At 53.7% G+C, this 21,303-nt stretch overlaps 9 protein-coding genes across 9 annotated transcripts; 5 read left to right on the top strand and 4 right to left on the bottom strand.

Moving 5' to 3' along the window:
• Window positions 1–255: 255 nt before the first annotated feature.
• Window positions 256–869, top strand: MRS44_006567 (uncharacterized protein; the record flags this gene model as incomplete). The annotated part of the gene is made up of 2 exons (XM_046274579.2): window positions 256–524; window positions 593–869. 2 exons carry the CDS (start codon window positions 256–258, stop codon window positions 867–869), a joined length of 546 nt encoding a protein of 181 aa, XP_046139828.1.
• Window positions 870–1,168: 299 nt separating this feature from the next.
• MRS44_006566 (uncharacterized protein) lies at window positions 1,169–2,378 on the top strand (the record flags this gene model as incomplete). The annotated part of the gene is made up of 4 exons (XM_046284201.2): window positions 1,169–1,178; window positions 1,238–1,484; window positions 1,541–1,623; window positions 1,672–2,378. 4 exons carry the CDS (start codon window positions 1,169–1,171, stop codon window positions 2,376–2,378), a joined length of 1,047 nt encoding a protein of 348 aa, XP_046139829.1.
• A 209-nt stretch (window positions 2,379–2,587) lies between these two features.
• Window positions 2,588–3,506, bottom strand: MRS44_006565 (uncharacterized protein; the record flags this gene model as incomplete). The annotated part of the gene is made up of 3 exons (XM_065621812.1): window positions 2,588–3,003; window positions 3,055–3,245; window positions 3,298–3,506. 3 exons carry the CDS (start codon window positions 3,504–3,506, stop codon window positions 2,588–2,590), a joined length of 816 nt encoding a protein of 271 aa, XP_065477884.1.
• A 547-nt stretch (window positions 3,507–4,053) lies between these two features.
• On the bottom strand, window positions 4,054–5,392 carry MRS44_006564 (uncharacterized protein; the record flags this gene model as incomplete). The annotated part of the gene is made up of 7 exons (XM_046274580.2): window positions 4,054–4,083; window positions 4,137–4,680; window positions 4,729–4,853; window positions 4,905–5,050; window positions 5,104–5,203; window positions 5,256–5,322; window positions 5,373–5,392. 7 exons carry the CDS (start codon window positions 5,390–5,392, stop codon window positions 4,054–4,056), a joined length of 1,032 nt encoding a protein of 343 aa, XP_046139831.2.
• A 1,246-nt stretch (window positions 5,393–6,638) lies between these two features.
• MRS44_006563 (uncharacterized protein) lies at window positions 6,639–9,551 on the top strand (the record flags this gene model as incomplete). Its single annotated transcript, XM_046274581.2, has 1 exon — window positions 6,639–9,551. The coding sequence occupies one exon, from the start codon at window positions 6,639–6,641 to the stop codon at window positions 9,549–9,551; it is 2,913 nt and encodes a 970-aa protein (XP_046139832.2).
• A 1,583-nt stretch (window positions 9,552–11,134) lies between these two features.
• On the top strand, window positions 11,135–12,631 carry MRS44_006562 (uncharacterized protein; the record flags this gene model as incomplete). The annotated part of the gene is made up of 1 exon (XM_046284394.2): window positions 11,135–12,631. One exon carries the CDS (start codon window positions 11,135–11,137, stop codon window positions 12,629–12,631), a length of 1,497 nt encoding a protein of 498 aa, XP_046139833.1.
• Window positions 12,632–13,156: 525 nt separating this feature from the next.
• On the bottom strand, window positions 13,157–14,507 carry MRS44_006561 (uncharacterized protein; the record flags this gene model as incomplete). Its single annotated transcript, XM_046283778.2, has 3 exons — window positions 13,157–13,558; window positions 13,606–14,322; window positions 14,379–14,507. The coding sequence occupies 3 exons, from the start codon at window positions 14,505–14,507 to the stop codon at window positions 13,157–13,159; spliced, it is 1,248 nt and encodes a 415-aa protein (XP_046139834.1).
• An 863-nt stretch (window positions 14,508–15,370) lies between these two features.
• MRS44_006560 (uncharacterized protein) lies at window positions 15,371–16,120 on the bottom strand (the record flags this gene model as incomplete). Its single annotated transcript, XM_046273335.2, has 1 exon — window positions 15,371–16,120. One exon carries the CDS (start codon window positions 16,118–16,120, stop codon window positions 15,371–15,373), a length of 750 nt encoding a protein of 249 aa, XP_046139835.2.
• A 3,788-nt stretch (window positions 16,121–19,908) lies between these two features.
• On the top strand, window positions 19,909–21,279 carry MRS44_006559 (uncharacterized protein; the record flags this gene model as incomplete). The annotated part of the gene is made up of 4 exons (XM_065621811.1): window positions 19,909–20,377; window positions 20,724–20,818; window positions 20,886–21,074; window positions 21,157–21,279. 4 exons carry the CDS (start codon window positions 19,909–19,911, stop codon window positions 21,277–21,279), a joined length of 876 nt encoding a protein of 291 aa, XP_065477883.1.
• Between the last annotated feature and the right edge of the window lie 24 nt (window positions 21,280–21,303).

The raw sequence follows: 21,303 nt of genomic DNA, 5'->3' as shown, positions 1-21,303 counted from the left end.
CGTAATGTGAAGGCATCCATCTGAAGGTGACGTTGGTTGTGAGGATTCAGGAGGCTCTCGTCTGGAAAGGTTGATTGCGGCTGGCGCTAGCCGAGAAGGGCTTAGACGCCCAGGCCTGGGAATTTCTATACTTGCAACCTCAACTCGACCCATGACATTGAATTTCTAAGCCAGCACCACGACGTTTCTTTGTTTCGCAGAGAAATGTCGAATATCTCTAACCCCCAAACCCAGAGATAAAAGAGGGCGACCAAAATGGCTCTCGGCTCAGCCTGGGCACGGTTCAAAGGCGGAGGCGGGGGAGTCGTCGGGTCAACCACCTGGAAGCTGTTCGGCCTCGCAACCTGGATCCCCGTCATCGCCATGTTCAACCTACATGTCGCCGAGCTGACGGTCGTCGACGGCGCGTCCATGTACCCGCTCATAAACGACGACAAGGACTCGACGCTGCGGAGGGACGTGATCCTGAACTGGAAGTGGTCGCCGCACGAGGGCATCGAGAGGGGCATGGTTGTGACGCTGCGGTAGGGCTATTGATCTGCATAATTTCAAAGGAAAATAAAAAGATTTGAGCTGACTTTCCGCTTGAAAGGAGCCCGCTTCACCCCGAGGTCATCGCAGTCAAGCGAGTCGTGGCCCTCGAAAACGACGTGGTCAGGACAAAAGCGCCGCATCCACTGCCGACGGTGCGAGTACCGCAGGGCCATGTTTGGGTGGAGGGTGATGGACCACCTGGGTCGAGCCTGGACAGCAACACTTATGGGCCCGTGTCGAAGCAGCTTCTCACGGGGAGGGTCACGCACATTGTCTTTCCGTTCCGCAAGTTTGGCCCAATTCGATGGTGGGAGCATGAGCGGCCGCTCGAGTGAGATGGACTCTCAAGATCATGTGGCATATAAACGGTGTAAGATACGGCAAACTTATAGACGTGTACAATGTAAAATAACCAAGGACCTTTCAAATCAAAATATTCCATTTAATTGGTTTCATCATGAAACCTCATTCATGGTGTTTCTCATCTCTCGTTCCGCATCAAGTTCATGTGGTGTGACCCCCTGCAGGTACCATCAACCAGCGGCCCGAAGTCCACCCGAGCTTCAAAACAGTCCAGGCACTCTCCAAGCTCCAAACCCCAACATCCAGTGTGTCGTCAAGAGCGCAAACAAACATGGCTCCCGGTAAGTTTTACGCGCCTACATCGCGAAATTAGCCCAAGGCATGTCTAACAAAGCTTTAGCGACCCAGTACGAACTCTCCCCGGCCCCGGGCGACGCCGTGTCGTCAATCGCCTTCGCGCCGTCCTCTGGAACCAAGCTCCTCGTCTCGTCGTGGGACAAGAAGGTTTACTGTTATGATATCGCGGGCGGAGCGGGAGAAGCGACCCTCGTCAACACGTACGAGCACCGAGCGCCTGTCCTGGATGTCTGTTTCGGCGCTAGCGACAATGAAGCCTTTACTGCTGGCATGGACTGGGTTGTAAACAGGTGGGTGGATTGCGACTGGGCGCGCATCGGGATGAAGAGCTGATTGGAGTGAACAGGATCAACTTGGAGACTGGCGAAAAGACTGAGCTGAGCAAGCATGCTGCGCCAGTCCGCTGTGTAGCATACAGCCCGACGCATTGTAAGTCACATTCCCGCCTCAGCTCGACTCAAGCTAACTTGCGATCAGCCATTCTCGTCTCTGCGTCATGGGATTGCAGTCTCAACCTTCACAACCTTGCCGACCCCTCGAGCGCCCCCATCCGAGTCTCCCTCCCCGGAAAGCCCCATGCCCTGGCAGCCAGCCCGACCAAGGTCGTCGTTGCGATGGCTGGCCGAGTAATCAATATTTACGACCTCAAGACCATTGCCGATCTGTTCGTGACCGGGTCGACAGATCTTCAGCCATGGCAGCAGCGGGAATCTTCACTTCGATATCTTACGCGGGCGGTATCTTGCATGCCCAATGACGCCGGATACGCTACTAGTAGTATTGAGGGCCGAGTTGCGGTCGAGTGGTTCGAGGACACTGCTGAGTCGCAGGCGCGCAAGTACGCTTTCAAGTGTCATAGGCAGGCAGCGCCCGACGGAGACGGCGATATCGTGTATCCCGTCAACGCGCTAGCTTTCCACCCGGTTCACGGAACCTTTGCCTCTGGTGGTGGTGACGGAACCGCTGCGCTGTGGGATGCTGAGGCCAAGCGTCGACTAAAACAGTACCAAAAGTTTCCCAACAGCGTTGCTGCCCTTGCTTTCTCGAGCGACGGCAAGTATCTCGCTGTTGGCGTGTGCCCAGGCTTCGAGACTGGCCAGGAGGACTACAACGGAGCGGGCCAGACAGCGGTTCTGATCCGTGAGCTTGGAGAGAATGAGGCCAAGGGCAAGGGAGCTAAATAGACGGACAATGTCAAATGGAGGGCGATCTCATATGAAAAGGCGTTGGGGCGAGTACAGAGCTTCGTTTGCTTGTAATTGAAGGTAGTCTTAAACCTAGGGGGTGTGCCATTTAGATACCCTGTACGGACTGGCATTACACTTGTGAGTATTTGGACGCCTTCCTTGCTTGGTCGTGATAAGTACAGGAACTAATCAGATTTGATACAGATTCATCCCTCTCCTGCTGTTCCGAGTGATGGGCTCCTGCTCAGTTGATTCCCTCCTCTCCCAGGCATTGTGTGATCTGGATCTAGTGACGTTGTCTCCAAGTCTCCGATTTCCTGCACTCGTGAGTTCATTGGCCGAGGGTATCCGAGCGATGCCTCGTTCGCATCAAAGCCATCGCGACACTGGAACTCGGGGCTACTGGGCGGTGGAAGATATGAAGAATCGGGACTCGGGACCTTGTAGTCTTGAATGCGGATGCCTCTGTGGATCGTGTACCTCCCCTTCTTTTCGACGATACGAGGGGCTCCACGGGGTAGAGGCTTCAATTTCGTTTCATGACAAGACTCTGGAGGATGTGTTTGCTGTCTCCTGGGGGAAGCGTTCTGCGTGACTTCTTTCTCTTCAGCCTTGAGGTAGTCTGCCACATGTTAGATCTGGGGCTCAGGAAGCGTACGTATGGATCACATACTTGCCAGACTCTCGGACGTCGTTGATTCGTCTTCTTCGCTGGAGAGGATCGCTTCCACCCTCTTTCTCTTGGTCCGCCGGTGTTTGCTCGCGATCACTCGCCCGTCCACACCTAAATTCTCTCCTTCTTCCCCTATTCTTGCCATAGCTTCCAAGGTAGTCGAGTTGCTAGGAGGCGGGGTCTCTGGAATACTACGTGAGCAATGGGTTAGCGTATTGTTCGTAGCGCCTCGGTCGAACGTACCATCGAACGGAAGCAAACTCATCTTGAGTCGATTTCACGGCGTCGACTTCGCCGAGCTCGTCGTCCTCGTCCAACTCTCGCACGCAAGGGCTGGGGACAATACTCAGCATCCACTGGCGCTGCTCATCGTCTAGGTGGAAGGCTCTTTTCGGCGTCTCTGGCACACAACCGGTCTGCTCGTTCACTTCCGACAACGTTTCCTCATCCATGATGGTCGACAGAATATCAACGAGACGGAGTGCGTCAACTTGGAAGAACAATAGGCGTTGGAAAATTGAAGAACATGCATTGAAGAGTGTTAAAGGCCGAGTTTCAAGATTCCTGGGTGTCGTCGGCAAGAGCGTTCCAATCTTCCTTGAAGGAAGGGGCTTCTATCCCGTGCTTTCCTTCCCGGACACTTGAAGATGACTTCGGAGAATAAGTCCACCAAGGACTTGATGGCCAAGTTATTGGTACTGATCATGAGATAATTAATTCTCAATAGTTGTATTAAAAAGCAGCTGAGAGCTACTTCTCAAAAGAATTCGTGGCAAGTGAGATGGGATTTTTTACCGTCCTTTGCCATCCTCCACCGACGTCCATCATTCGTCGTCCTCCATCGAGCCCCCTTTTGTGGACATGTTGTGGCCTCATTTTCTGTGCTGTGCTTGGCCTTTACCAAACATTCCTCGCCCAAACACCGCTCCTTTCTCGCCATGTTGGCAGCATTGATCGGGACGGTACCCATCTCCAAAAAGGTGCCTTAAGACGGGCACTCTACTCCCCTCGCTTGGCTGGAGAGATAGGCTAGATATTGGTTAACAAGGAATTCTATCAATCTAGTGACTAGGATCTCTCACCTTAGGCGTAGGGACGTTGTCGAACGTGCCGCCCATCTTGAGCAGCCAAACATCCTGGCCTCCAATCACCTGTCCGGGACGGTGGAGGAAGTTGTGGGGAAAGCCCGGATCGAATTCGACGGCACTGTCGATCTCGTTGATGTCCTCTTCGGTGAGTTCGAGAGTGAGAGCCTCAATGTTGCCCCTGAGATGCTCAACCTTTCTGCCACCCACGATTGGGAAGACGTAGGGTGTCTTGTGCATCACATATGCAAGGGCAACGCTGGTGATGAGCGAGTTCTTACGGTCAGCGATCGATTCCAGCACCTGACTGGTCTTGATCTCTCCTTGACTGGCCTCCACCTTTCGCCCTTCCTGGGCCTTGCGCTGTTCCTCGGTCTTGAACTTGCCGCCACCGAGGGCACCCCAAGGGGCGATTCCCATGCCTTCAGCTCTGCACATGGGGATGATTTCTCGCTCAAAGTCACGAGAAGCCGCGGACCAGCGACCTTGGTACACTGAGAACTGGCGTAGGCCGTTGTTGCGAGCGTACTCATTCGCCTTGCTGCAAAGGGGTAAGCAATTGCGTCTTGACGAGGAGCCGTCGACTCACCTCACGACCCAGGCTGGGGTGTCACTGATGCCCAGGTACAAAACTTTGCCAGAAATAACCAGTTGGTTAAGAGACTGCATCAACTCAGGGATGCTGGTGCTGTAGTCCCACCAATGAACATAGAGCTATCACACAGTTAATATTTGATACTCGCATTCTCGTTGTGAGCAGCCTACCAGGTCGATGTAGTCGGTTTGAAGGTTCTTCAGACTGTTGTTGACTGAAGTGACGAGACTCTTGGTACCGTTGCCGGTGAAGTTGGCCATGACGTTGGTACCCTTAGGACCAGACCGGAAGTTGGTCGTATACTTGGTGGCGACGACTAGGAACAAAGTCAGCAAGCTGTCTGTCAATATGAGCCCATGTGCAACAAACCCATCTCATCGCGGACTCCGCGCTTCTTCATCCACTCTCCCAGCCATTTCTCAGACTCCTGGAAATGGTAGTTGTTGGCGGTGTCAAGAAAGTTTCCTCCCTTCATCATGTGAGTATGTCGATATTGCGTGAGGGGCATGCTGGGTTCATACCTGTTCATAGAAAAAGTCAAGAATCGCCTCGGTAGTCGACTGATCGCATTCTCCCATGTAGTCCTTCCTGCAAGAGAGTCAATAGCCGAGGGCTTGTACTCGCTAGCTATAACTTACCAGGCATTTCCAAAGTTCATGGTGCCCAGACAGAGGGGGGAGACTCGCACTGCGGCCGACGGCGATAAGAGTCGGTAGTGGCCCAAGGGGCTCTTGGGGGTGGTGCCATAGGAAGAGCCATGGTGATTGATTTTAACGAAGGTTGATTTGGAGAGGGGAAGAGACAATCTCGAGGCTTTCGAGGATTGGATTCAGTCGAAGTGTCGTCGGTGAATCACTGAGGGCAGGTGCAGTACTTATACCGATAGCACTGGCCGTTTTTGGAGAAAGGATCGATCGGATGAGACGTGGGATACAAATCGTTTGGTTTGTGATATCGGCATTGGATTCGTTTGCAACCACCCCGCAGTATTTAAACTTCTCAAGGCATCCCTCGTTTGTCTAAATCCTATCCGTGATTCCTCTAAACTCCGAAGCCAAGGCAAGCTGGGCCAACAACAGGTTGCTCCAGGTTGTCCCGAAGTTTCGTTTGACACTATCCGCGGCCAATAGTGACGCCATGGAAAGGTGGTTTCGCCCCAGTCATGACCAGGTTCCGGATGGCGGGCTGAATATCTCGCCGAGCCATCACGCTTTGACTTTGGGAGGAGAGGAAACACATCCACTTGCTTGCACGTTCGTGATTTGCCTACATTTTATCATAAGAATTAAACAAGTAATTTGGAGGCTCTAATTGGAGCTCTCCTATACCTTAGATTATGATATTTTGCCGCAATATTGGAATGATAGAAGAAAACAAAGAGATCCAATACTCCGTCTAATGAGGCTTTACGAAGGATAGGTACCAACCATCCACCCCTCTTTGTGGATGAGGTTAAGCGGGTAGACTGGCTGCATCGTATCAACCAACAGCGGGGACCTTCTCATTGCAAGGCCACTATCCCCGGTTTCGCATTCCACATTTGGACGTTTTAATGAAGCATCATGGGCTGAAGCTGGAGTTAACGGCGTTAAGGCAAGCAGCTTGCAGCTGTCGTTGCAAATCGGCTTAGCTAATGCATGATATGTGTCACGTGATCGGGCAATGTTGGCCCGTGAGGCTTGCTCAACGGGGTAACACAACTTCCGTCCCCCCGAGGTCATTCCATTGGTCACGATCTGCCCAGTGCTTCAATGTCGCCCAGAACCGGTACCTGTGGATCACACCACAAGAATAATCTTGAGCGACATCCGACGAGACGAATTGCCCTCCAACGAACGCGCATACGGACCTGTGAAGCCGGAGTTAGGCAGTACTGGTCCGACTCAAGATGACGACCGCCTAATATGGCGTCTCCGAACCCCGCCCCCTCCAGGGCTGCCATCAACGCTCTCCGCGGCGTGCTCCTGACGACGTCCTGCTCCGTCATTATCCTCGCCGAAGAACGACGTCGACGCCTGAATATTGCTCGAGCCGCCATAGACAACGCCAAGAAGCTTCATACAGCCCGGGTACATCACAATTCGGCTGCATTGGCTGAGAGCTACGGCCGACGGGAAGCCTTTCCAGTTGAGATTGCCCATGATTTCAACCCTGTGCCGGCACCCAAAAACTCAGTTCGTCGTCGAAGGCGCCGAATTGACAGCCCGAAGAATGATGTGTTGGAATCAAAGGAGGTTGAGTCAATTGATGGGTTCAAGACGACACTGAACCAGGATGGCAATACGGCCCAGGCGCGTCAAACCAGATGGGACGAGTGGGATGTGTCTCGAAAAGAATCCTCAAGGATATCGGATATCAGCTCCTTTACCCGAATCCCTCCCCTCTTGAAGATTTCTGCCGACGACAGTCTTTCAAACACTAAACTGGCACATTCGGGATGGAAACCAAGGACACCAAACGCCCGTCGAGTCCAGGAACTGAACAACCTGGACGCCGTTCATCAGCATGTATCATCCGAGGCAGCCAGTGTAAAACCGCCCTCACTGAGCCAAGATGCGAAGGCTGAAGGGACTACACATAAGCTTTCCAGTAAATCCTTGGATGGCCCTTTCCGGGATTTGGACGCTCTCCTCGCCAAATTGGATCCCCTAGCATTCGCCCGCGGTCAGATTGTTGAGCAGCAGGAGAAGTGTGCCAGAAAGTTGCAAGAGTTGATAACATCAGGGGCTGGGGAGCCTCAGGCCGTCTTCTCGAGGGGCATTCGTCTTCTTCAGTCCACAGCAAGCTCCCAGGAGTACAGCAATGTGCCCCTTATCTTGGATACGATTAGTCCTGTTTGCAAAGATCTTTACCTCCTCGCTGTCCCATTCATGGATCGCCTTCTACAAACTGGCGACAAGGAAGGTGTTCGGCACCTTGTCAAGGAGTTTTCTCGACTCCAAGATCAAAGATTAGAGGGAGCTTCATACAAATATCGGAACGAGTGGGTAACCGGTTTTCTCACTCATTACTGGAAGACGACCAAGGACTTTAGCCGAGTCAAGGAGATCTACGGCACACTGCAAGAGTGTGGGATGTCTACTTTTACGGCCACCAGGCAGTACGCCATCAGACGCAGACTCACTCTTATTGCCCTGGATGCCGGAGACGATACGACAGCGGCCGAAGGACTGGCGCACCTCCAAGAGTTGAAACCCAAGCTGGCCGAGGCCGACGTTAAGCTTCGAGGCCGATTCATTGTACGAGATGCTGAGTTGGGTCTATGGGACATAGTTTGGAGTCGACTGGATACTTTTTTCAACAAGGACAAGCCCTCACCTGCGTTCCAGAACGTCCTCTCATGGTTGACCAGAATCTATTGTCAGGACCACTCACCAGCAGAGATTGATATCTTTGTGCGGGATCTTATCTCAGTTCATCGGATGGCTTTGAGCAAAACTCTTGCCTTTGCAGTTCTTGACAGGCACGGACGGAATCGCGATCTCAAGGCGTTGGTCGCTTGGCTTGAGTTCTGCCAGGATGGTGGGCTAGAGATGGATCAAATCTTCTTCAACGAGGTTGCCGACAAAAGCTGCAAATATTGGAACCTGGCTCGTGCGGACTTGCTGCACATGTTGAAGGACCTACAAACCTCTATGCCTTGGCTGCACGACCCCCTTCTAGCCAGGTACAAGGCCAACGGCGCCTTGCACGACTTGCACATGCCCTTGCCTGGTGAACAGGGAGATGGCTATGCCATTGTATCAACATTACCCGACTGTGGAGGTGACTCGATCCCGATCTTCGAACGGACAGTGTTCAAATACATGAACACACTGGCACTGCAGGAAGAATGGGGCCGTGTCTACAACACGTATCAAGAGGCTGTCGACAAGGGCCTTGGGTGTTCAGCACGCTGTCTTCGACTGGCTGTAGTTGCTAACATTCATCTGGAAGGACCCCATTCTCGCACTGCATCTGAGCTGATCAGCAAGGCGCACGAAGAGAAGCATGACATCAGCGGAGCTTTGGTACCAATGCTGGTCTCACGACTTGAGTGCGGTGATGATGTGGGCAACTTGCTTCAAGAGACTCTAAGCAAGGGGCAACGCGTTCACGACAGTGTTTACAACAAGGCCGTACGGGTCCTGATGCAAAAGGGCAGGCAGGAGGCTGCGATCAAGGTGTGCGAGATTGCGGCAGAAACGAACGGCATGGGCGAATTGGCATACAACAAGTTCAACTTTTCCAGCCTCGTCTATGCCTACACAGGTCAGAGGCGGTACGAGGACCTCCAATCACTAGTTACTTCCTTCACGTCAAAGTCGGACTGGTGGCAGGCCAGTAAGGAATGCAAGGAGTCAATCAAGCTGGCAATCAAGACGATAGCCGGGAGGACGGCGAGGGATGGCGCTGTCAACACAGAGCGCGAGGAAGCCTTGCTTTGCCTCGATGATGCGCTGCAACACATCAAGTCATTACGGGCAACAAATCGACAAGAGAGGGAGACACTAAAGAAGGAGGTTGTGAGTGTATTCGGGATGGTGGAGCAGCCACCAGCATTTGACGGGGGGTTCTTCCCAGATGCTCAAGTGGAACGTCAAACGCCCAAGACCAAGAGGAGCATCGTCCGGGATGCAACGACTTCACGAGAGACAACAATACAGCCTGAAGAAACAAGGCAGGAAGATGATGGACTGGCTAGGAGCAATGGAGCCAAGGACCCTCGAACGGAACAGCGATCGAGGCCAAGAAGAGAGAGGACGCCATCCCCTGAGATGAGCGAGCAGGAACAGGCGTATTTGGAGAGACAAAGCATGGCTGGTGCATGGTTTTGAGAAGACATTTAGAGCTCGTGCCGTCATGGCGCATGCCACTAGAGGGCGTTTTCCTGGGTATCTATGTTGACGAGCCCAGATTTTTCTCATGGTCTGAGACTACTTTATTACAAGTGTAACTCCTACATATTACCATTTGTATAAAAGCGAAATGAAATGAAATGAAGTAAAAGAGTTGCTGGACTAGCTTGTTCCGTGTGAATATCATGGATGAGTGGGTGGGTGGATGAGATGAGACCAACAATGAGGCTAAAGTGGTCTTGTGCCTTCAATTCTTGGACTAGGAAATATCAAGCAGAGTGGGATTTCACATGTGAATCCTTCGCAAGCGGATCGACCTCAACAAACGCTGTTGAAACCAACTCAATGCCGCCCGCGCGTATTCGTGTAGTCATCGTGAGCGAGTACGCGAAAGTGTCATCAGCCCAAAACTGATTGGACACAAGACGACCAATTCGCAAGCTCTCAAAGTGCCCAAAAACTGGCGCCTGTTTACTGGACTGCCGACGACGAAATGATACCGGGACCCGGCAGAAGCAAATTTGCCCTGTGCCGTTGAACCACGTACGATTTCTGGGCTGGTCCAGCTGGTGCATCTCCAACCTCAACTTTCACATGCTTGCCAGCCGGAACCTGGCGGTGTCCTCTCTTCTCATCGAACCATTTGCGGCAGTGGTCGGGGACTTTGATTGGTTGGTCTCTAGGCGGTCAGGGCAGTGGCGCGATTTGTCAAGGACGTGTTGGGGGAAGCACAGCGTCGCGGGGTGACGATGTTACAGGGCCCTTACAGCGCGAATGGCCCCTGGAGGAGAAACGCGAGCCAGGATCGCAGCATGATCAGTCTCTGCCATTCCAGGGTCTCGTTTTCTTCTTCTTTCTTGAGGTCCCCTGGCCTGGCCTGAGCTTCCCCCCGATCCCTGACGGTCATGGGGCAGAGTCTGCGAATCAGTGACGGCTCATAGGCTAATTGGACTGGCATGGGGAGGAATCATCACAGGCCAGAAGAGGCCCGCCATCAATCCCACGGAGTTCTGGCAGAGAGAGGATCCCTATAAACGGCGTATGCCCGGCCAATTGCGGGTGGAAAGGAGAGGGGGAGAGAGTCCCGTTGTCGCTGATGTCTTTGATCCTCTTGCACGTTTTAAAACGGCTCAATTGCCCATATTCCTGCATCAATTGATGTGATCCGATTGTGCACCCCCGTTGGTTGTACTTCCTTCAGAGCGTCATTGATCCGGAACGGTACTGCCCAACCCCCGACATCAACTTATCTCAATTACTTCGGAGATACCTCTTGGGGCCAATTTCAAAAAAAGGCACCGACTCTTTTTTACCTTTAACCTTGCCTCTTCCTCTTTATTTACGCCTCATTTCTCTTCCTCGTCGGATACTCTTTACCTCTCTCTCGCTTGTAATCCTCTTACGACCTTTCTCCTAATTTCGGGGCGATCCGAAAACCCATCCAATTTCTCGCCTCCCCTCCCCCCGATTCGCGATTGATAAAAAGGGACCCCCCACCGCCAATCGAACAGTCTCCTTGACAAAGGACTCGAATATCGTTTCCCGCCTCCCACCTCGAAATCATGGCTGCGATACTTACAACCGCCGAGTCGCAGACTCGCCGTCGCGAGCAATACCATGAAGCCGATGTCGTCGTCGTCGGCGCCGGTGTCTTTGGCTGCACTATCGCCTACGCTCTCGCGAACCAGGGCCGCTCCGTCCTCCTCCTCGAGCGCTGGCTCAAGGAGCCCGACCGAATCGTCGGCGAGCTGCTCCAGCCCGGCGGTGTCGAGTCTCTCGACAAGATTGGTCTAAAGCACTGCATCGACGGCATCGACGCCATGCCCTGCTACGGCTACACGGTCTTTTACCATGGCGAAAAGGTCCTCATCCCCTATCCCGGTCTCGACGAGAAGAACAATGTTACACATGCTTGGGGCGGCCACAATAAGAGCGGCAAGAAGCCCGCCGGGTGCAGTTTCCACCACGGTCGCTTCATCACCAACCTGCGCAACTCGTGTATAAACCACGAGAACATTACTGTTGTCGAGACCGAGGTCGTCAAGACCCTGCGCGGCGAGCAGTCTGATCAGATCCTCGGCGTTGAGAGCCGTACCACAAACAAGGAGACGGGCGTCAAGGAGCCTGACTATTACTTTGGCCAGTTGACCATCATCGCCGACGGCTACGACTCCAAGTGGCGCAAGGAGATTCTCAAGTCCAAGCCAAAGGTTTGCTCCAAGTTTTACGCTCTCGAGCTTATCGACTGCGACCTCCCTGAGCCCGGACACGGCCATGTCATTATCGGAAATGCCTTCCCTATCCTCCTCTACCAGATTGGCACTCACGAGACTCGCGCCCTCATCGACGTGCCCCAAGGAATCCCCGAGGCCTCGCCTGAGAACGGCGGCGTGCGTGGCTACATCCGCAACTTTGTCCTCCCTGCTCTGCCCCCCTCAGTCCGACCCTCCGTTGAGAAGGCCCTCGAGGATGGCAAGATCCCCCGCAGCATGCCCAACAGCTGGCTCCCTCCTACGAAACAGCGCTCCAACGGCGCAATCCTCCTCGGCGATGCCATGAACATGCGACACCCTCTCACTGGCGGTGGCATGAGCGTTGCCTTCAACGATGTTGTTCTTCTGGCCGAGCTGCTGCACCCTGACCGCGTGTCTAACCTGGACGACCCCAAGGCCATCAACAAAGCTCTTGATGAGCTCTACTGGAGGCGCAAGCCCCTGACGGGCATCATCAACGTCCTCGCCCAAGCCCTCTACTCCCTCTTCGCCGCCAACGACCGCCAGCTGCGCGCCCTCCAATACGGCTGCTTCAGCTACTTCAAGCGCGGCACAACTGACGGTCCCGTGGCCCTCCTCGCCGGCATCCTCCAGCGCCCCCTTATCCTCGCCTACCACTTCTTTTCCGTTGCCTTCCTCGCCATCTGGCTCAACGCCTGCTCCGTCGTCGGCTGCGGCGTGTTTGGAATCCTCAAGGCTCCTCTAGCCATCATCGACGCCGTCCTCATCCTCTGGAAGGCGTGCATCGTCTTCGTCCCCATCATGTACCGGGAAACCTTTCAGTAAACTCGGCTATAGATTCTGTCTGGCATGTTTGAAAGAAAGCTGCTGCATGAAAAGGAAGGCGTGTAGAAACTGAAAAAAGAGGGAGCATATGGTGCGAGTTGCGGCGTTTGAGGAGCATTGCTGGGTTTTGTTTGCCATGGAAGTTGATTTGGGTTTCCCCTAGATACCTACCTACCTATCTACCTAGGGCCAGGGCCTCTGTACATATGATCCCCCCGCCTTGCACGGTTATGAGACATTTGAGCATCTGAGATGTTTGTTGAGCGTGGGTGTGGCTTTCTGTTAGATATACACTTCTCTTCAGATTTGGCTGTGGCTCAAGTCTGAGAGGCTGGGGCTAGATTTATAAGTAATCTTAATGCAGCAGCGTCTTATCTGTTTTACTCATTGGTCCCTGATGATGCCGTTCTCGCTCGTGAAGGGGACCTCGTTCTAAATAAGGCCTTTTATTTCTATATACTTGTGGCTCATGTGACCATTTTGCACACATTCATCATTACGTCCATCTACTTGCCAATACCCCCATCATGTCAACCTCCTCCGGTATACACCCATCATCCAGCTTGCCCTCAGCACCGCAAGGCCGATAGCCATCTTGATGCTGTCCTGGATGACGTTGAGCTTGCTTCCACCGACCTCGTGCCACTCAATGGGCACCTCGGCAACCTTGATGCCTGGGCTGGTGCCGATAACACTACCATCACTACCAAGGACCGGGGTGGCGGGAGCTGACTCGGCAAGCATGAGCATCTCAATGTCGAAAATCCAGCCCTCGGTGTGCATGTATGGGATGATGTGGGGGAGGGAAGCGCGCGAGAACAGCTTGAAGCCGCACTGGGTATCGCGGATGCGCGATGTCGCGGGGGGCGTGAGGATCATGAGGACGAGATGGAAGGATCGCATGAGGAAATTTCGCAGGGCCGAGCGCTAAAAAGTGTTAGATCTGTTCTTGATGAAGTAGAAGTCGCATTTACCTTGACAACAGCCTCACTACCGACCAGATGGGCGCGGCTACCGATAGCTACACCACGGTGCGATCCGTCAACGACCTCTTCACATCCTTCAATGAGCTTTCCGACGTCGCTGAAGCGCGATGCACCATCTGCGTCAGCGAATAGCACGTACTCGCCCCTGACATGTCGGAATCCGTGTGTGGTAGCTCCGCCCTTGCCTCTGTTCTTCTCCAGCGAGATGACTCTCAAGATGCCATGGAGGTCATTGTCCTTGGCGAATTGGAGCACAACATCCACCGTCTTGTCACTGCTACCATCATCGACTACCAAAATCTCGTAACCTCCGAGATCCTCCTTGGGGGCGTTGCGCACGTGTCGCTTGGTCGTCGGACTGGTGACGTCTGTCTTGGCATGCGCAGTACGGCCAAAGTGCTTGTCAAGATAGGCGACGGCTTCTTCGAGGGTCGGGGTTACGCGGGCCTCCTCATTGTATGCTGGGAAGACAACACTGAGGCGCACATCGGCGGGTTCGATGCTGCCGGCGTCCGGGGTTGGGAAGGCCTCGGCGGGTCGAATGTGCTGCTCGCTGGCCTGGCGCTCAGCGAGCCAGCGGTCGTACCAGCAGGGTAGAGGTAGAGGGTGTGTACGGCCGGTCTCGGGATGGCTGGTGATATATCTCTTTTCCGACGCGACGACTGGACGAGGCTTTGGCGCGACGAGGTGAAGGAGAGCGAAGAGCTTCAAGAGGTCAGCTTAGCAGGTCCCAATGCGCGGGGCGCGGGGCAGTAGCATACGGCAAGGAGGGCGAGCGCAATGAGCGCAATCAAGAGGACGACGAGAACATGAACTGGTGTAGCTTCAATCCAGGCCCAGAGAGGCCGTAGGAACTTGGCGGGCAGCTCGAGAGATGTTGCGACAGCCATGGTTGGAGAGAAGGAGTAAGCAACTCTGCGGAAGCAGAATGCGGAGGGGGAAATGAATGTTGTAAATTCAGGGTAGGCGCATTAGGAAGTACAGACACGAGAAGTGAAAAGTTAAAGGGAAAGGTAAGGAGAGAAACGCGCCAGCTGGGCAAATGATGCAAAGTGTAAAGAAATGAAGCCCGCGATACGATACGAGGTTGCGCGTACCCCAAGTTGCTTCTGTTGTTCCTGAGGCCACGAAAGCTGGATCTCGAGATGGAAGGTCCCTGTCGATTACGTAGATGGCCAGGGACGGGGGCCAGTCAGAGAGTGGATAGAGACATTCATTTTGGGGGTCGTTATTTTAGGGGTCCTGACCTGCAGGTTAGGGAGGCGCATTGAATTCTAATCTTTAATCCACCATAAGTTCTTCATGCATCCATTGAAGATAATTATCGTTGATTTCATTCCGCGCCAGGCAGAGCCATTCAAGACGCTTGCTTGCTAATACAACTGATGAAGAAACCAGAATCGTCTAGTTCTAGAAAAGTCTAATTATTACATGACAGACAAGAAGAAGAAGAATGAGGCCATTCTATGTTGGCTCTAGTCCCGAGTCGTTCAAGATTGATTCCCGCGGTCCGTCTCGTGTGGCGTCTATTTAAGCGACGCTTCGAATTCCAGCCGAGATGCTTCAGAAGCGACTTTGTTTCGGTTGGTCCGGCTTTTGAGTCCTGCTCAATGCCAGCGGTTGCGAGAGCGCGGCTCGGTCGCTGACCGAAGCAGTACGCCGAGTGCCTTTGCAGGCTGGCGTGCTCTTGTTTGTTTTCTTCATGAGGCCGCTAAGCCCTCCAGGGGCATGAAGCCTCCTATGGAGTATGCAATCAGATCATGAGCGCCGTCTGGAAGTGCTCGGGGAGCGAGTCCTTACCGGGAGACACCGAGTAGGCCATGCCGTATGTCGGACCCCGGACAACCTCCTTGCCCTTGAGAGACAGAGGATGAGGGTAAGCCGCCTCACTGGGCTGGTAGAAGTTGCGTGTAGGGGGCGCAGGGAAGCCGAAGCTCTGCACAGGCGAGCGGCTCATGGGGCTGACATCGCCGTCGTAGAAGTCGGCCTCGCTGGCCTGGTAAGTGGCAGTGGAGGAACCGCTGCTGCTGCTGCTAGCAAAGGGAGAAGAGGTTGTGGAGCCTGGAAAGTTCATCTGGATGTGGTGGCTCTCGGCGACGGTCTCTGCCACGGCCTTTGCGGTGCGCTTGCGGTTCTCAGCGCGAACCTTGGAGCGGTCGTTGCGGCGAGAGCCCATGGGACCGCTGCTCACCGAGTCGCAGGCGGCGTGCGTGGGGATGTGACGGTAGGCCTGGGTGGGCTTGGTGGTCTTGGGCTGCTCGACCTCCTTGGCCTTAACGGTCTCCTTGTGGTCGCGGGCGCGCTTGATGTGGTTGAGGATAGACATGGTGGTGGTTGTTGGTGGTGAAGGGATGAGATGTTGTTGGTTTGGAAGTTGTAGCTGTGGCTGCAGTTGTTGCAATGGTTGTCTCAGTTGCAGAGGCTGTAGTTGGTGTTGGTGTTGTTGTTGGTTATTGTTGTGTTGTATTGTCTTGTGTTGCTGGTCTGGAGGAGAGGTCGTCATCTCGAGGTAGCAGACGGATATATATAAACCTTCCATCCAACACAGAACGATACAACCTCGGGCCCCGGCGGCGCTAAAGAAAACCGGATGCGTTGGAAGCTGGCGTCAAAGTTGAGCAAGCCTCTCTCAGCGTCGAGTGAGTAAGCCGAGCAAGCCCAGAAAGTTGGTGGCCCGCAACGGCGTGGAGTGGCCGATCCTGACCCAGGTTCCAGACTGCGCGATGGCCAAGAGCCCTACATCCAGAGGCGGTTAAAGTCGTGCGCCACAGAAGACTCGTTTCGTCTCTGATGCCGTCAGCGATGAACAGAATAGGAAACTAGGGTTTCGTGGTGAAACGACCGTGAGATGGTAGAAGCTGCAAGAGAAGCAAATGGGGACGCATTCTACGTTGAGCGTTGAGCCACAGTGTCGCATGTCTGACGCAGGGAGGAGGGACATGAATCAAGAGCAATACGGATCCGCAGCGGGAGAATCAAGGAAGCTGAAGGATCCGTTACTAGACTGCATCTTGGTTCGAAACAGGCGACTCGGTTAGAGAAAGAAACATCGTCAGTCCCGGCCGTCCGTGCTGGGTTCATGGCATCTTCCGCGATCAAGACTCTACCCACGTGCGTAGCAGCAATGGCCTGGATCTCTCCCAGTATCCACTGTATTCCCAACTACAAGGCCAACGACCTGTCGGACGCGGGTCCCAGGACCCAGGTCTCGCCTAGGTTCGCCTCTGGTAGGGTGCTCCATCTCGCGTCCCGGGAATCTGGTAGTTATTGTCGCTTGTGGTGGTGGTGGCTGGGGCCGCGACCGATCCACGCTCGCCGTCCCCTGGCAGCAGTCCAGCGCCACAAAAGCCAAAAGAATAAAAGTCACGAGCTTGGCCGGCCTCTTTTAGCGATTGCCTCTGCTATTGTCGCCTACGCCGTCGTATTGTCCCCCCTTGCGGGTCTTGTTCAAAGTCAGCTCAGCTCGCCTGTCTCTGGGGAGAAGATGACTTGCAGTTTGCTAGCTAACTTACTCATTCATGTTCAGCCGTTGTGACTACTCGCATGGCCAAGACACGAATGGTCTTGTGCCGTACGTGGTTGTGGAGGTAGAATTCTCTGCCGTCGTTTCACCATGTCTTCCATGACATGGAGCATCCCCCATGTAAGACCACTTACACGTCAGAGAAGAGGCTTGACTCTCATCAAGACGCCTCATCTACGTCAATTGACGCGGGAATACGACACATCCTTTCCTCAACGGTTTCTCTTAATCCAGGGCTGACCTCACGATGAAGCTCACAGGGTCAATCATCCAGGGGCCTCGACGCTCACAGGGCTCGATGCAGTGGCACTAATCTATTCCGGACGCCCGCACCGATCGACATCGGCTCTGTCAGAGGGCAGTTCCCAACTGTTGCGGTCCCTGTGCCTTGGACGGCAAACGCCTTTTACTGTTTCAATACCGTCAGGATGGTTCGTGCGCTGCAGACTTGACTTGGAACCCTGTCGCTGTCCGCGGACTGCTTGAGGAGGTGGGAGGTTGTCGATTCAGGAACTTCCCGTGCTGTGACAGGTTTGACAGTCCAGGCCCCCCTGGTCGATCTACGCCAAGCGTGTCACCCATGTCAAGCCACACGACGACGTCAAGGGCGGACCTGAAAGGTTTTCATGATTATGACTTGACAAAAAGAGGGAAACAAAAGTCAAAAAGGGGTGATTTTCATGGACCCTTTAGAGACTTCATGACCGGAAGCATCGGGATGCTGGGCATTGTCTCGTTACGGCCCTGAATCGAAAAGGACACGAGATTCCCCCCACCTCCTGTCACTCCGCCGCCCAAGCTCAATCAGGCATCTCATCGGCGCTAGAATTTTTAGAAAACCCCCGTCTTCCCGGAAGAGTTAGCGAAGCTGCGAGACCCTGTCCATTCAAGATCCCCAAAAACCGGGTCTTGGCCTAGAACTTGGGGGCTCCAAACTCTCGTGGACAGCTGCCATTCCGTATTCAGCAGCAACAGCCGCAGCGGCGGTGAAGAGCTGGAGCCGCCTGTGGCCCGGGGCCTTTGTAATTGTCCGAGAGCCCGTCAAGGCTACCAGGCAGGTCAAGAAAACAGGGACGCTATTACAGCAAAGCTGTCTACTCATCAACAACATGACTTTCCTAAGAAGGGAATATACATAAATTGTATAAATAATTGTAAAAAAAAGAGAGAAAAAAATTCACTTATGTTTTCAAATATCTTAGAAAATGGTTTGCCCATTATCTTATAAATTCTTCACATTTTTATTCTAACTCTTTGACGAGGGTAAGTCAATACCCCAGTGTACTGGTGTCTTGTTTTGTCCTCCACCGAGGTGGCTACCAACGTCAACAGAGCCGGCTGCTGTGCCACGCAAGGCTCGGCAATCCCCCAGCTGACCTATTCAGCTCTTGATTCGTCGCGATGTCCGTCGGACAGGCCGAGTCACGACCTTTATACCTCTCAAGACTCATTCGTGTAGCCTTGGCTTCCTCCCGGGACGTTGGCGAGCACGCTTGTCACGGGATGGCTCAGTCGTGGTTATCGATCGCGCCTTGGCTGTTATCCATTGTGCCTGAATCTCACCGCCCTCTTGAAATGATGAAGATGGCTAAGCCGGTTGACCGTGGCGTATCTGTGTCTAGGCTCTTCTATTCATATTGTGGAGTAGTTGCTATTGAGGCCACGGGATCATAGCTTAGAAACGGGATGAGGACAGGGCGAAGACGGAGGCCGCCAACGTTCGGGGACATGTTTACTGCCGAGACTGCTAACCCTCTATCTTGACAACATGTCTCATCAACCATTTGTCTCAGTGGTGCTCACCGATCACGTGTGTCGAAGTCGTTAGCAACTACCAGAGTGGTTGTTCGACAGCGCCATGCCGCGGCTAACTCACGATAACTCATAGGTGGTGATCACATGTGTAGGTGACTAGTACCATCCAGCATTCATCGAGCTTGTAGCGAGAAACAGTGCTTGCTTGTGACTGTTCACCTCACAGGTGAAGCCTCCATACCGAGGCAATGAATCTTCATCATCCCACGTTAGTCACCTGGGTTCCACAAGTGCTCGGAACTCTGTCATCCAACAGAGCTCCTAACACAAAGCTCCGTCGAGCTCAGCCATTGGATTAGCAGCAAGGCGATAGAAAGTCAAGAGCTGAGTGTCAAGAATGTGGGCTAAATTTTGCACGTGCAAGGTAAACCTTCTCCAGGTCATCAACGAGATTGACTCACAAAATCGCCGACACGTTCCTGCAGGGTAGCGTCATACCTAACCAACTTAATTGCTGAAGCTAACGACCATAAGTCACAGGGGTCAAGAAACGACAGATCATAGCAAAGAACATCTAATTCTGATCAAATATTGCAAGCTAATTTACACAACATAGACTGAAATAATAAAAGAACTATCATAAAGAAAGACAATACCTTGTCTCCTATTTTATTCTTCTTATCATCTACTATTACGTACCCTTAGAGGAGAATGAACTCATGACCTTGTCCTGACCACGTGCCATCACATGGGTCGTGAGAGACCCTTAATTGAGGACTGACTTGCATATTCAACGACGCGTTGTTCGAGTTGACGCGAATACCCTGCTGCTGGAAAGTGCAGGAATCGCGTGACGTCCATGGAGATCATCAAGCAAAGTGCAAGTGGCGATTCGTCCATGACAATAAACGGACCAGCGGACAGCTGCATGTCCGCCAAACTTGCTGCAATGCCCTTTGGTTTTGTCACAAGAGCCAATCGTTCATGTTCAATACAGCCTGTAAACCACAATCATGGTTTCGGCTTTGCCCGTGGATTCCCCTTCGGCTAACTCAGCATCTTATCTGCCGCCGCATGATGGCGTAGACTGCATCACCAAAATAACAGGGCCAGGGGTCACAACAGGCATTGGAGAAACTGGAGAAGAATGGAGCAGAAACACGAGCATTGGACGGGATGGGGCCATTCTTTTCTTTTTGGAGCAGATCGAGTGGCTATCAATCAAGGGGTCCAGCCTCACTCTGGTTGGGGTGTGGCAAACCACCAGCCACAATCACGTAACCGGCCTCCACTCGTCAGAGCCTCATTATCGGCTGCCATTGGATGAAAATCAGGCACCAGCCTCACACCATGTGGCTTCGGTGGCTGCAAAGAGCTTTTCGCGCCCCCATGGAAATGGAAGGGAAGACGAAGGGGAAGGTCCCCCTCCCCTCCAAAAGGAAAAGGCCCCAAGGCCCAAACCCAACACCATCTGGCAGCCTGGTCACGCGCATTGCCCACCTCATCCGCAATCCTCGACAGCCTCAAAAGTCCTCACTTTTATCGGAGCCCGATCGCCAAACCCAACCCGCATCTCCGCTTCGGCCTCCGCCCTGCCGCTCCCGGCAATTTGATACCTGCTGTCGCCGTCGTCGTCGCCTGTTCGTCGCGCTTTCATTTAGTCGCCGGCGTCGCTCTCTCCTTCCCGCCGTTCGTCTCCGTGGCGTGTCGCCAGTCCAGTCATCCAACCTCTCCACTCCCGATCCACCGGCCCTCGCAGCCGCCTCGCTCTCAAAACATCCCTCTTGCATGGCGCATTGACGGCTGCCCCTCGCTCTACGTTGAAAAGAATTGATTACCGCGCCGCAGCGCAACGACGCAATCCTCATTCAGGGCATTCCGCTTCCTGACAAAGCCGACTGTCGCGCCGTGTCTGCGCGCACCGTGAGAAACCGTGGCGGCGCTTACGATCCTGAGCCACAACGAACCCTCGGAGCTGTCCCTGCAACAGCATCTCGAACTTGCCCCGGATCTGGCTGCGTACACGAACCTCACTGCCGAGGGGGAGCCCGATTCTTTGATGATGGCACAGCCCGTGCCTCATCAGCCCACCGATAAGAAGCGCGTCAAGGTCTACGAGCTTCGTAACAATGACTGGTTCGACCGAGGCACAGGCTTCTGCAGCGCGAGCTTCGAGACTGTATGTCGCTGTCCTTTCATCCGCCCTGGCCTTTTTTCTCTCTTTGCGCATGAGATGCGTGGCTAACTGAGGCGATCTCTAGCTCGAAGATGGTCGCAAGGATCCGCGCGTCATCGTTGAATCCGAAGACCAACCCGACCGCCTCCTACTAGAGACCAAGATCCAGAAAGAAGATGGCTTTCAGAAGCAGCAAGGCACGTCTTGATGCTCGATTTGCGCTGGAGACGTC

The sequence above is a fragment of the Fusarium solani genome (assembly GCF_023522795.1).
Source record: "Fusarium solani strain SB1 chromosome Unknown bctg00000003_1, whole genome shotgun sequence".
Taxonomy (NCBI): Eukaryota; Fungi; Ascomycota; class Sordariomycetes; order Hypocreales; family Nectriaceae; genus Fusarium; species Fusarium solani.
Note: the sequence above shows the minus strand (reverse complement) of the source record. Positions and strands in the feature narration are given on the sequence as shown.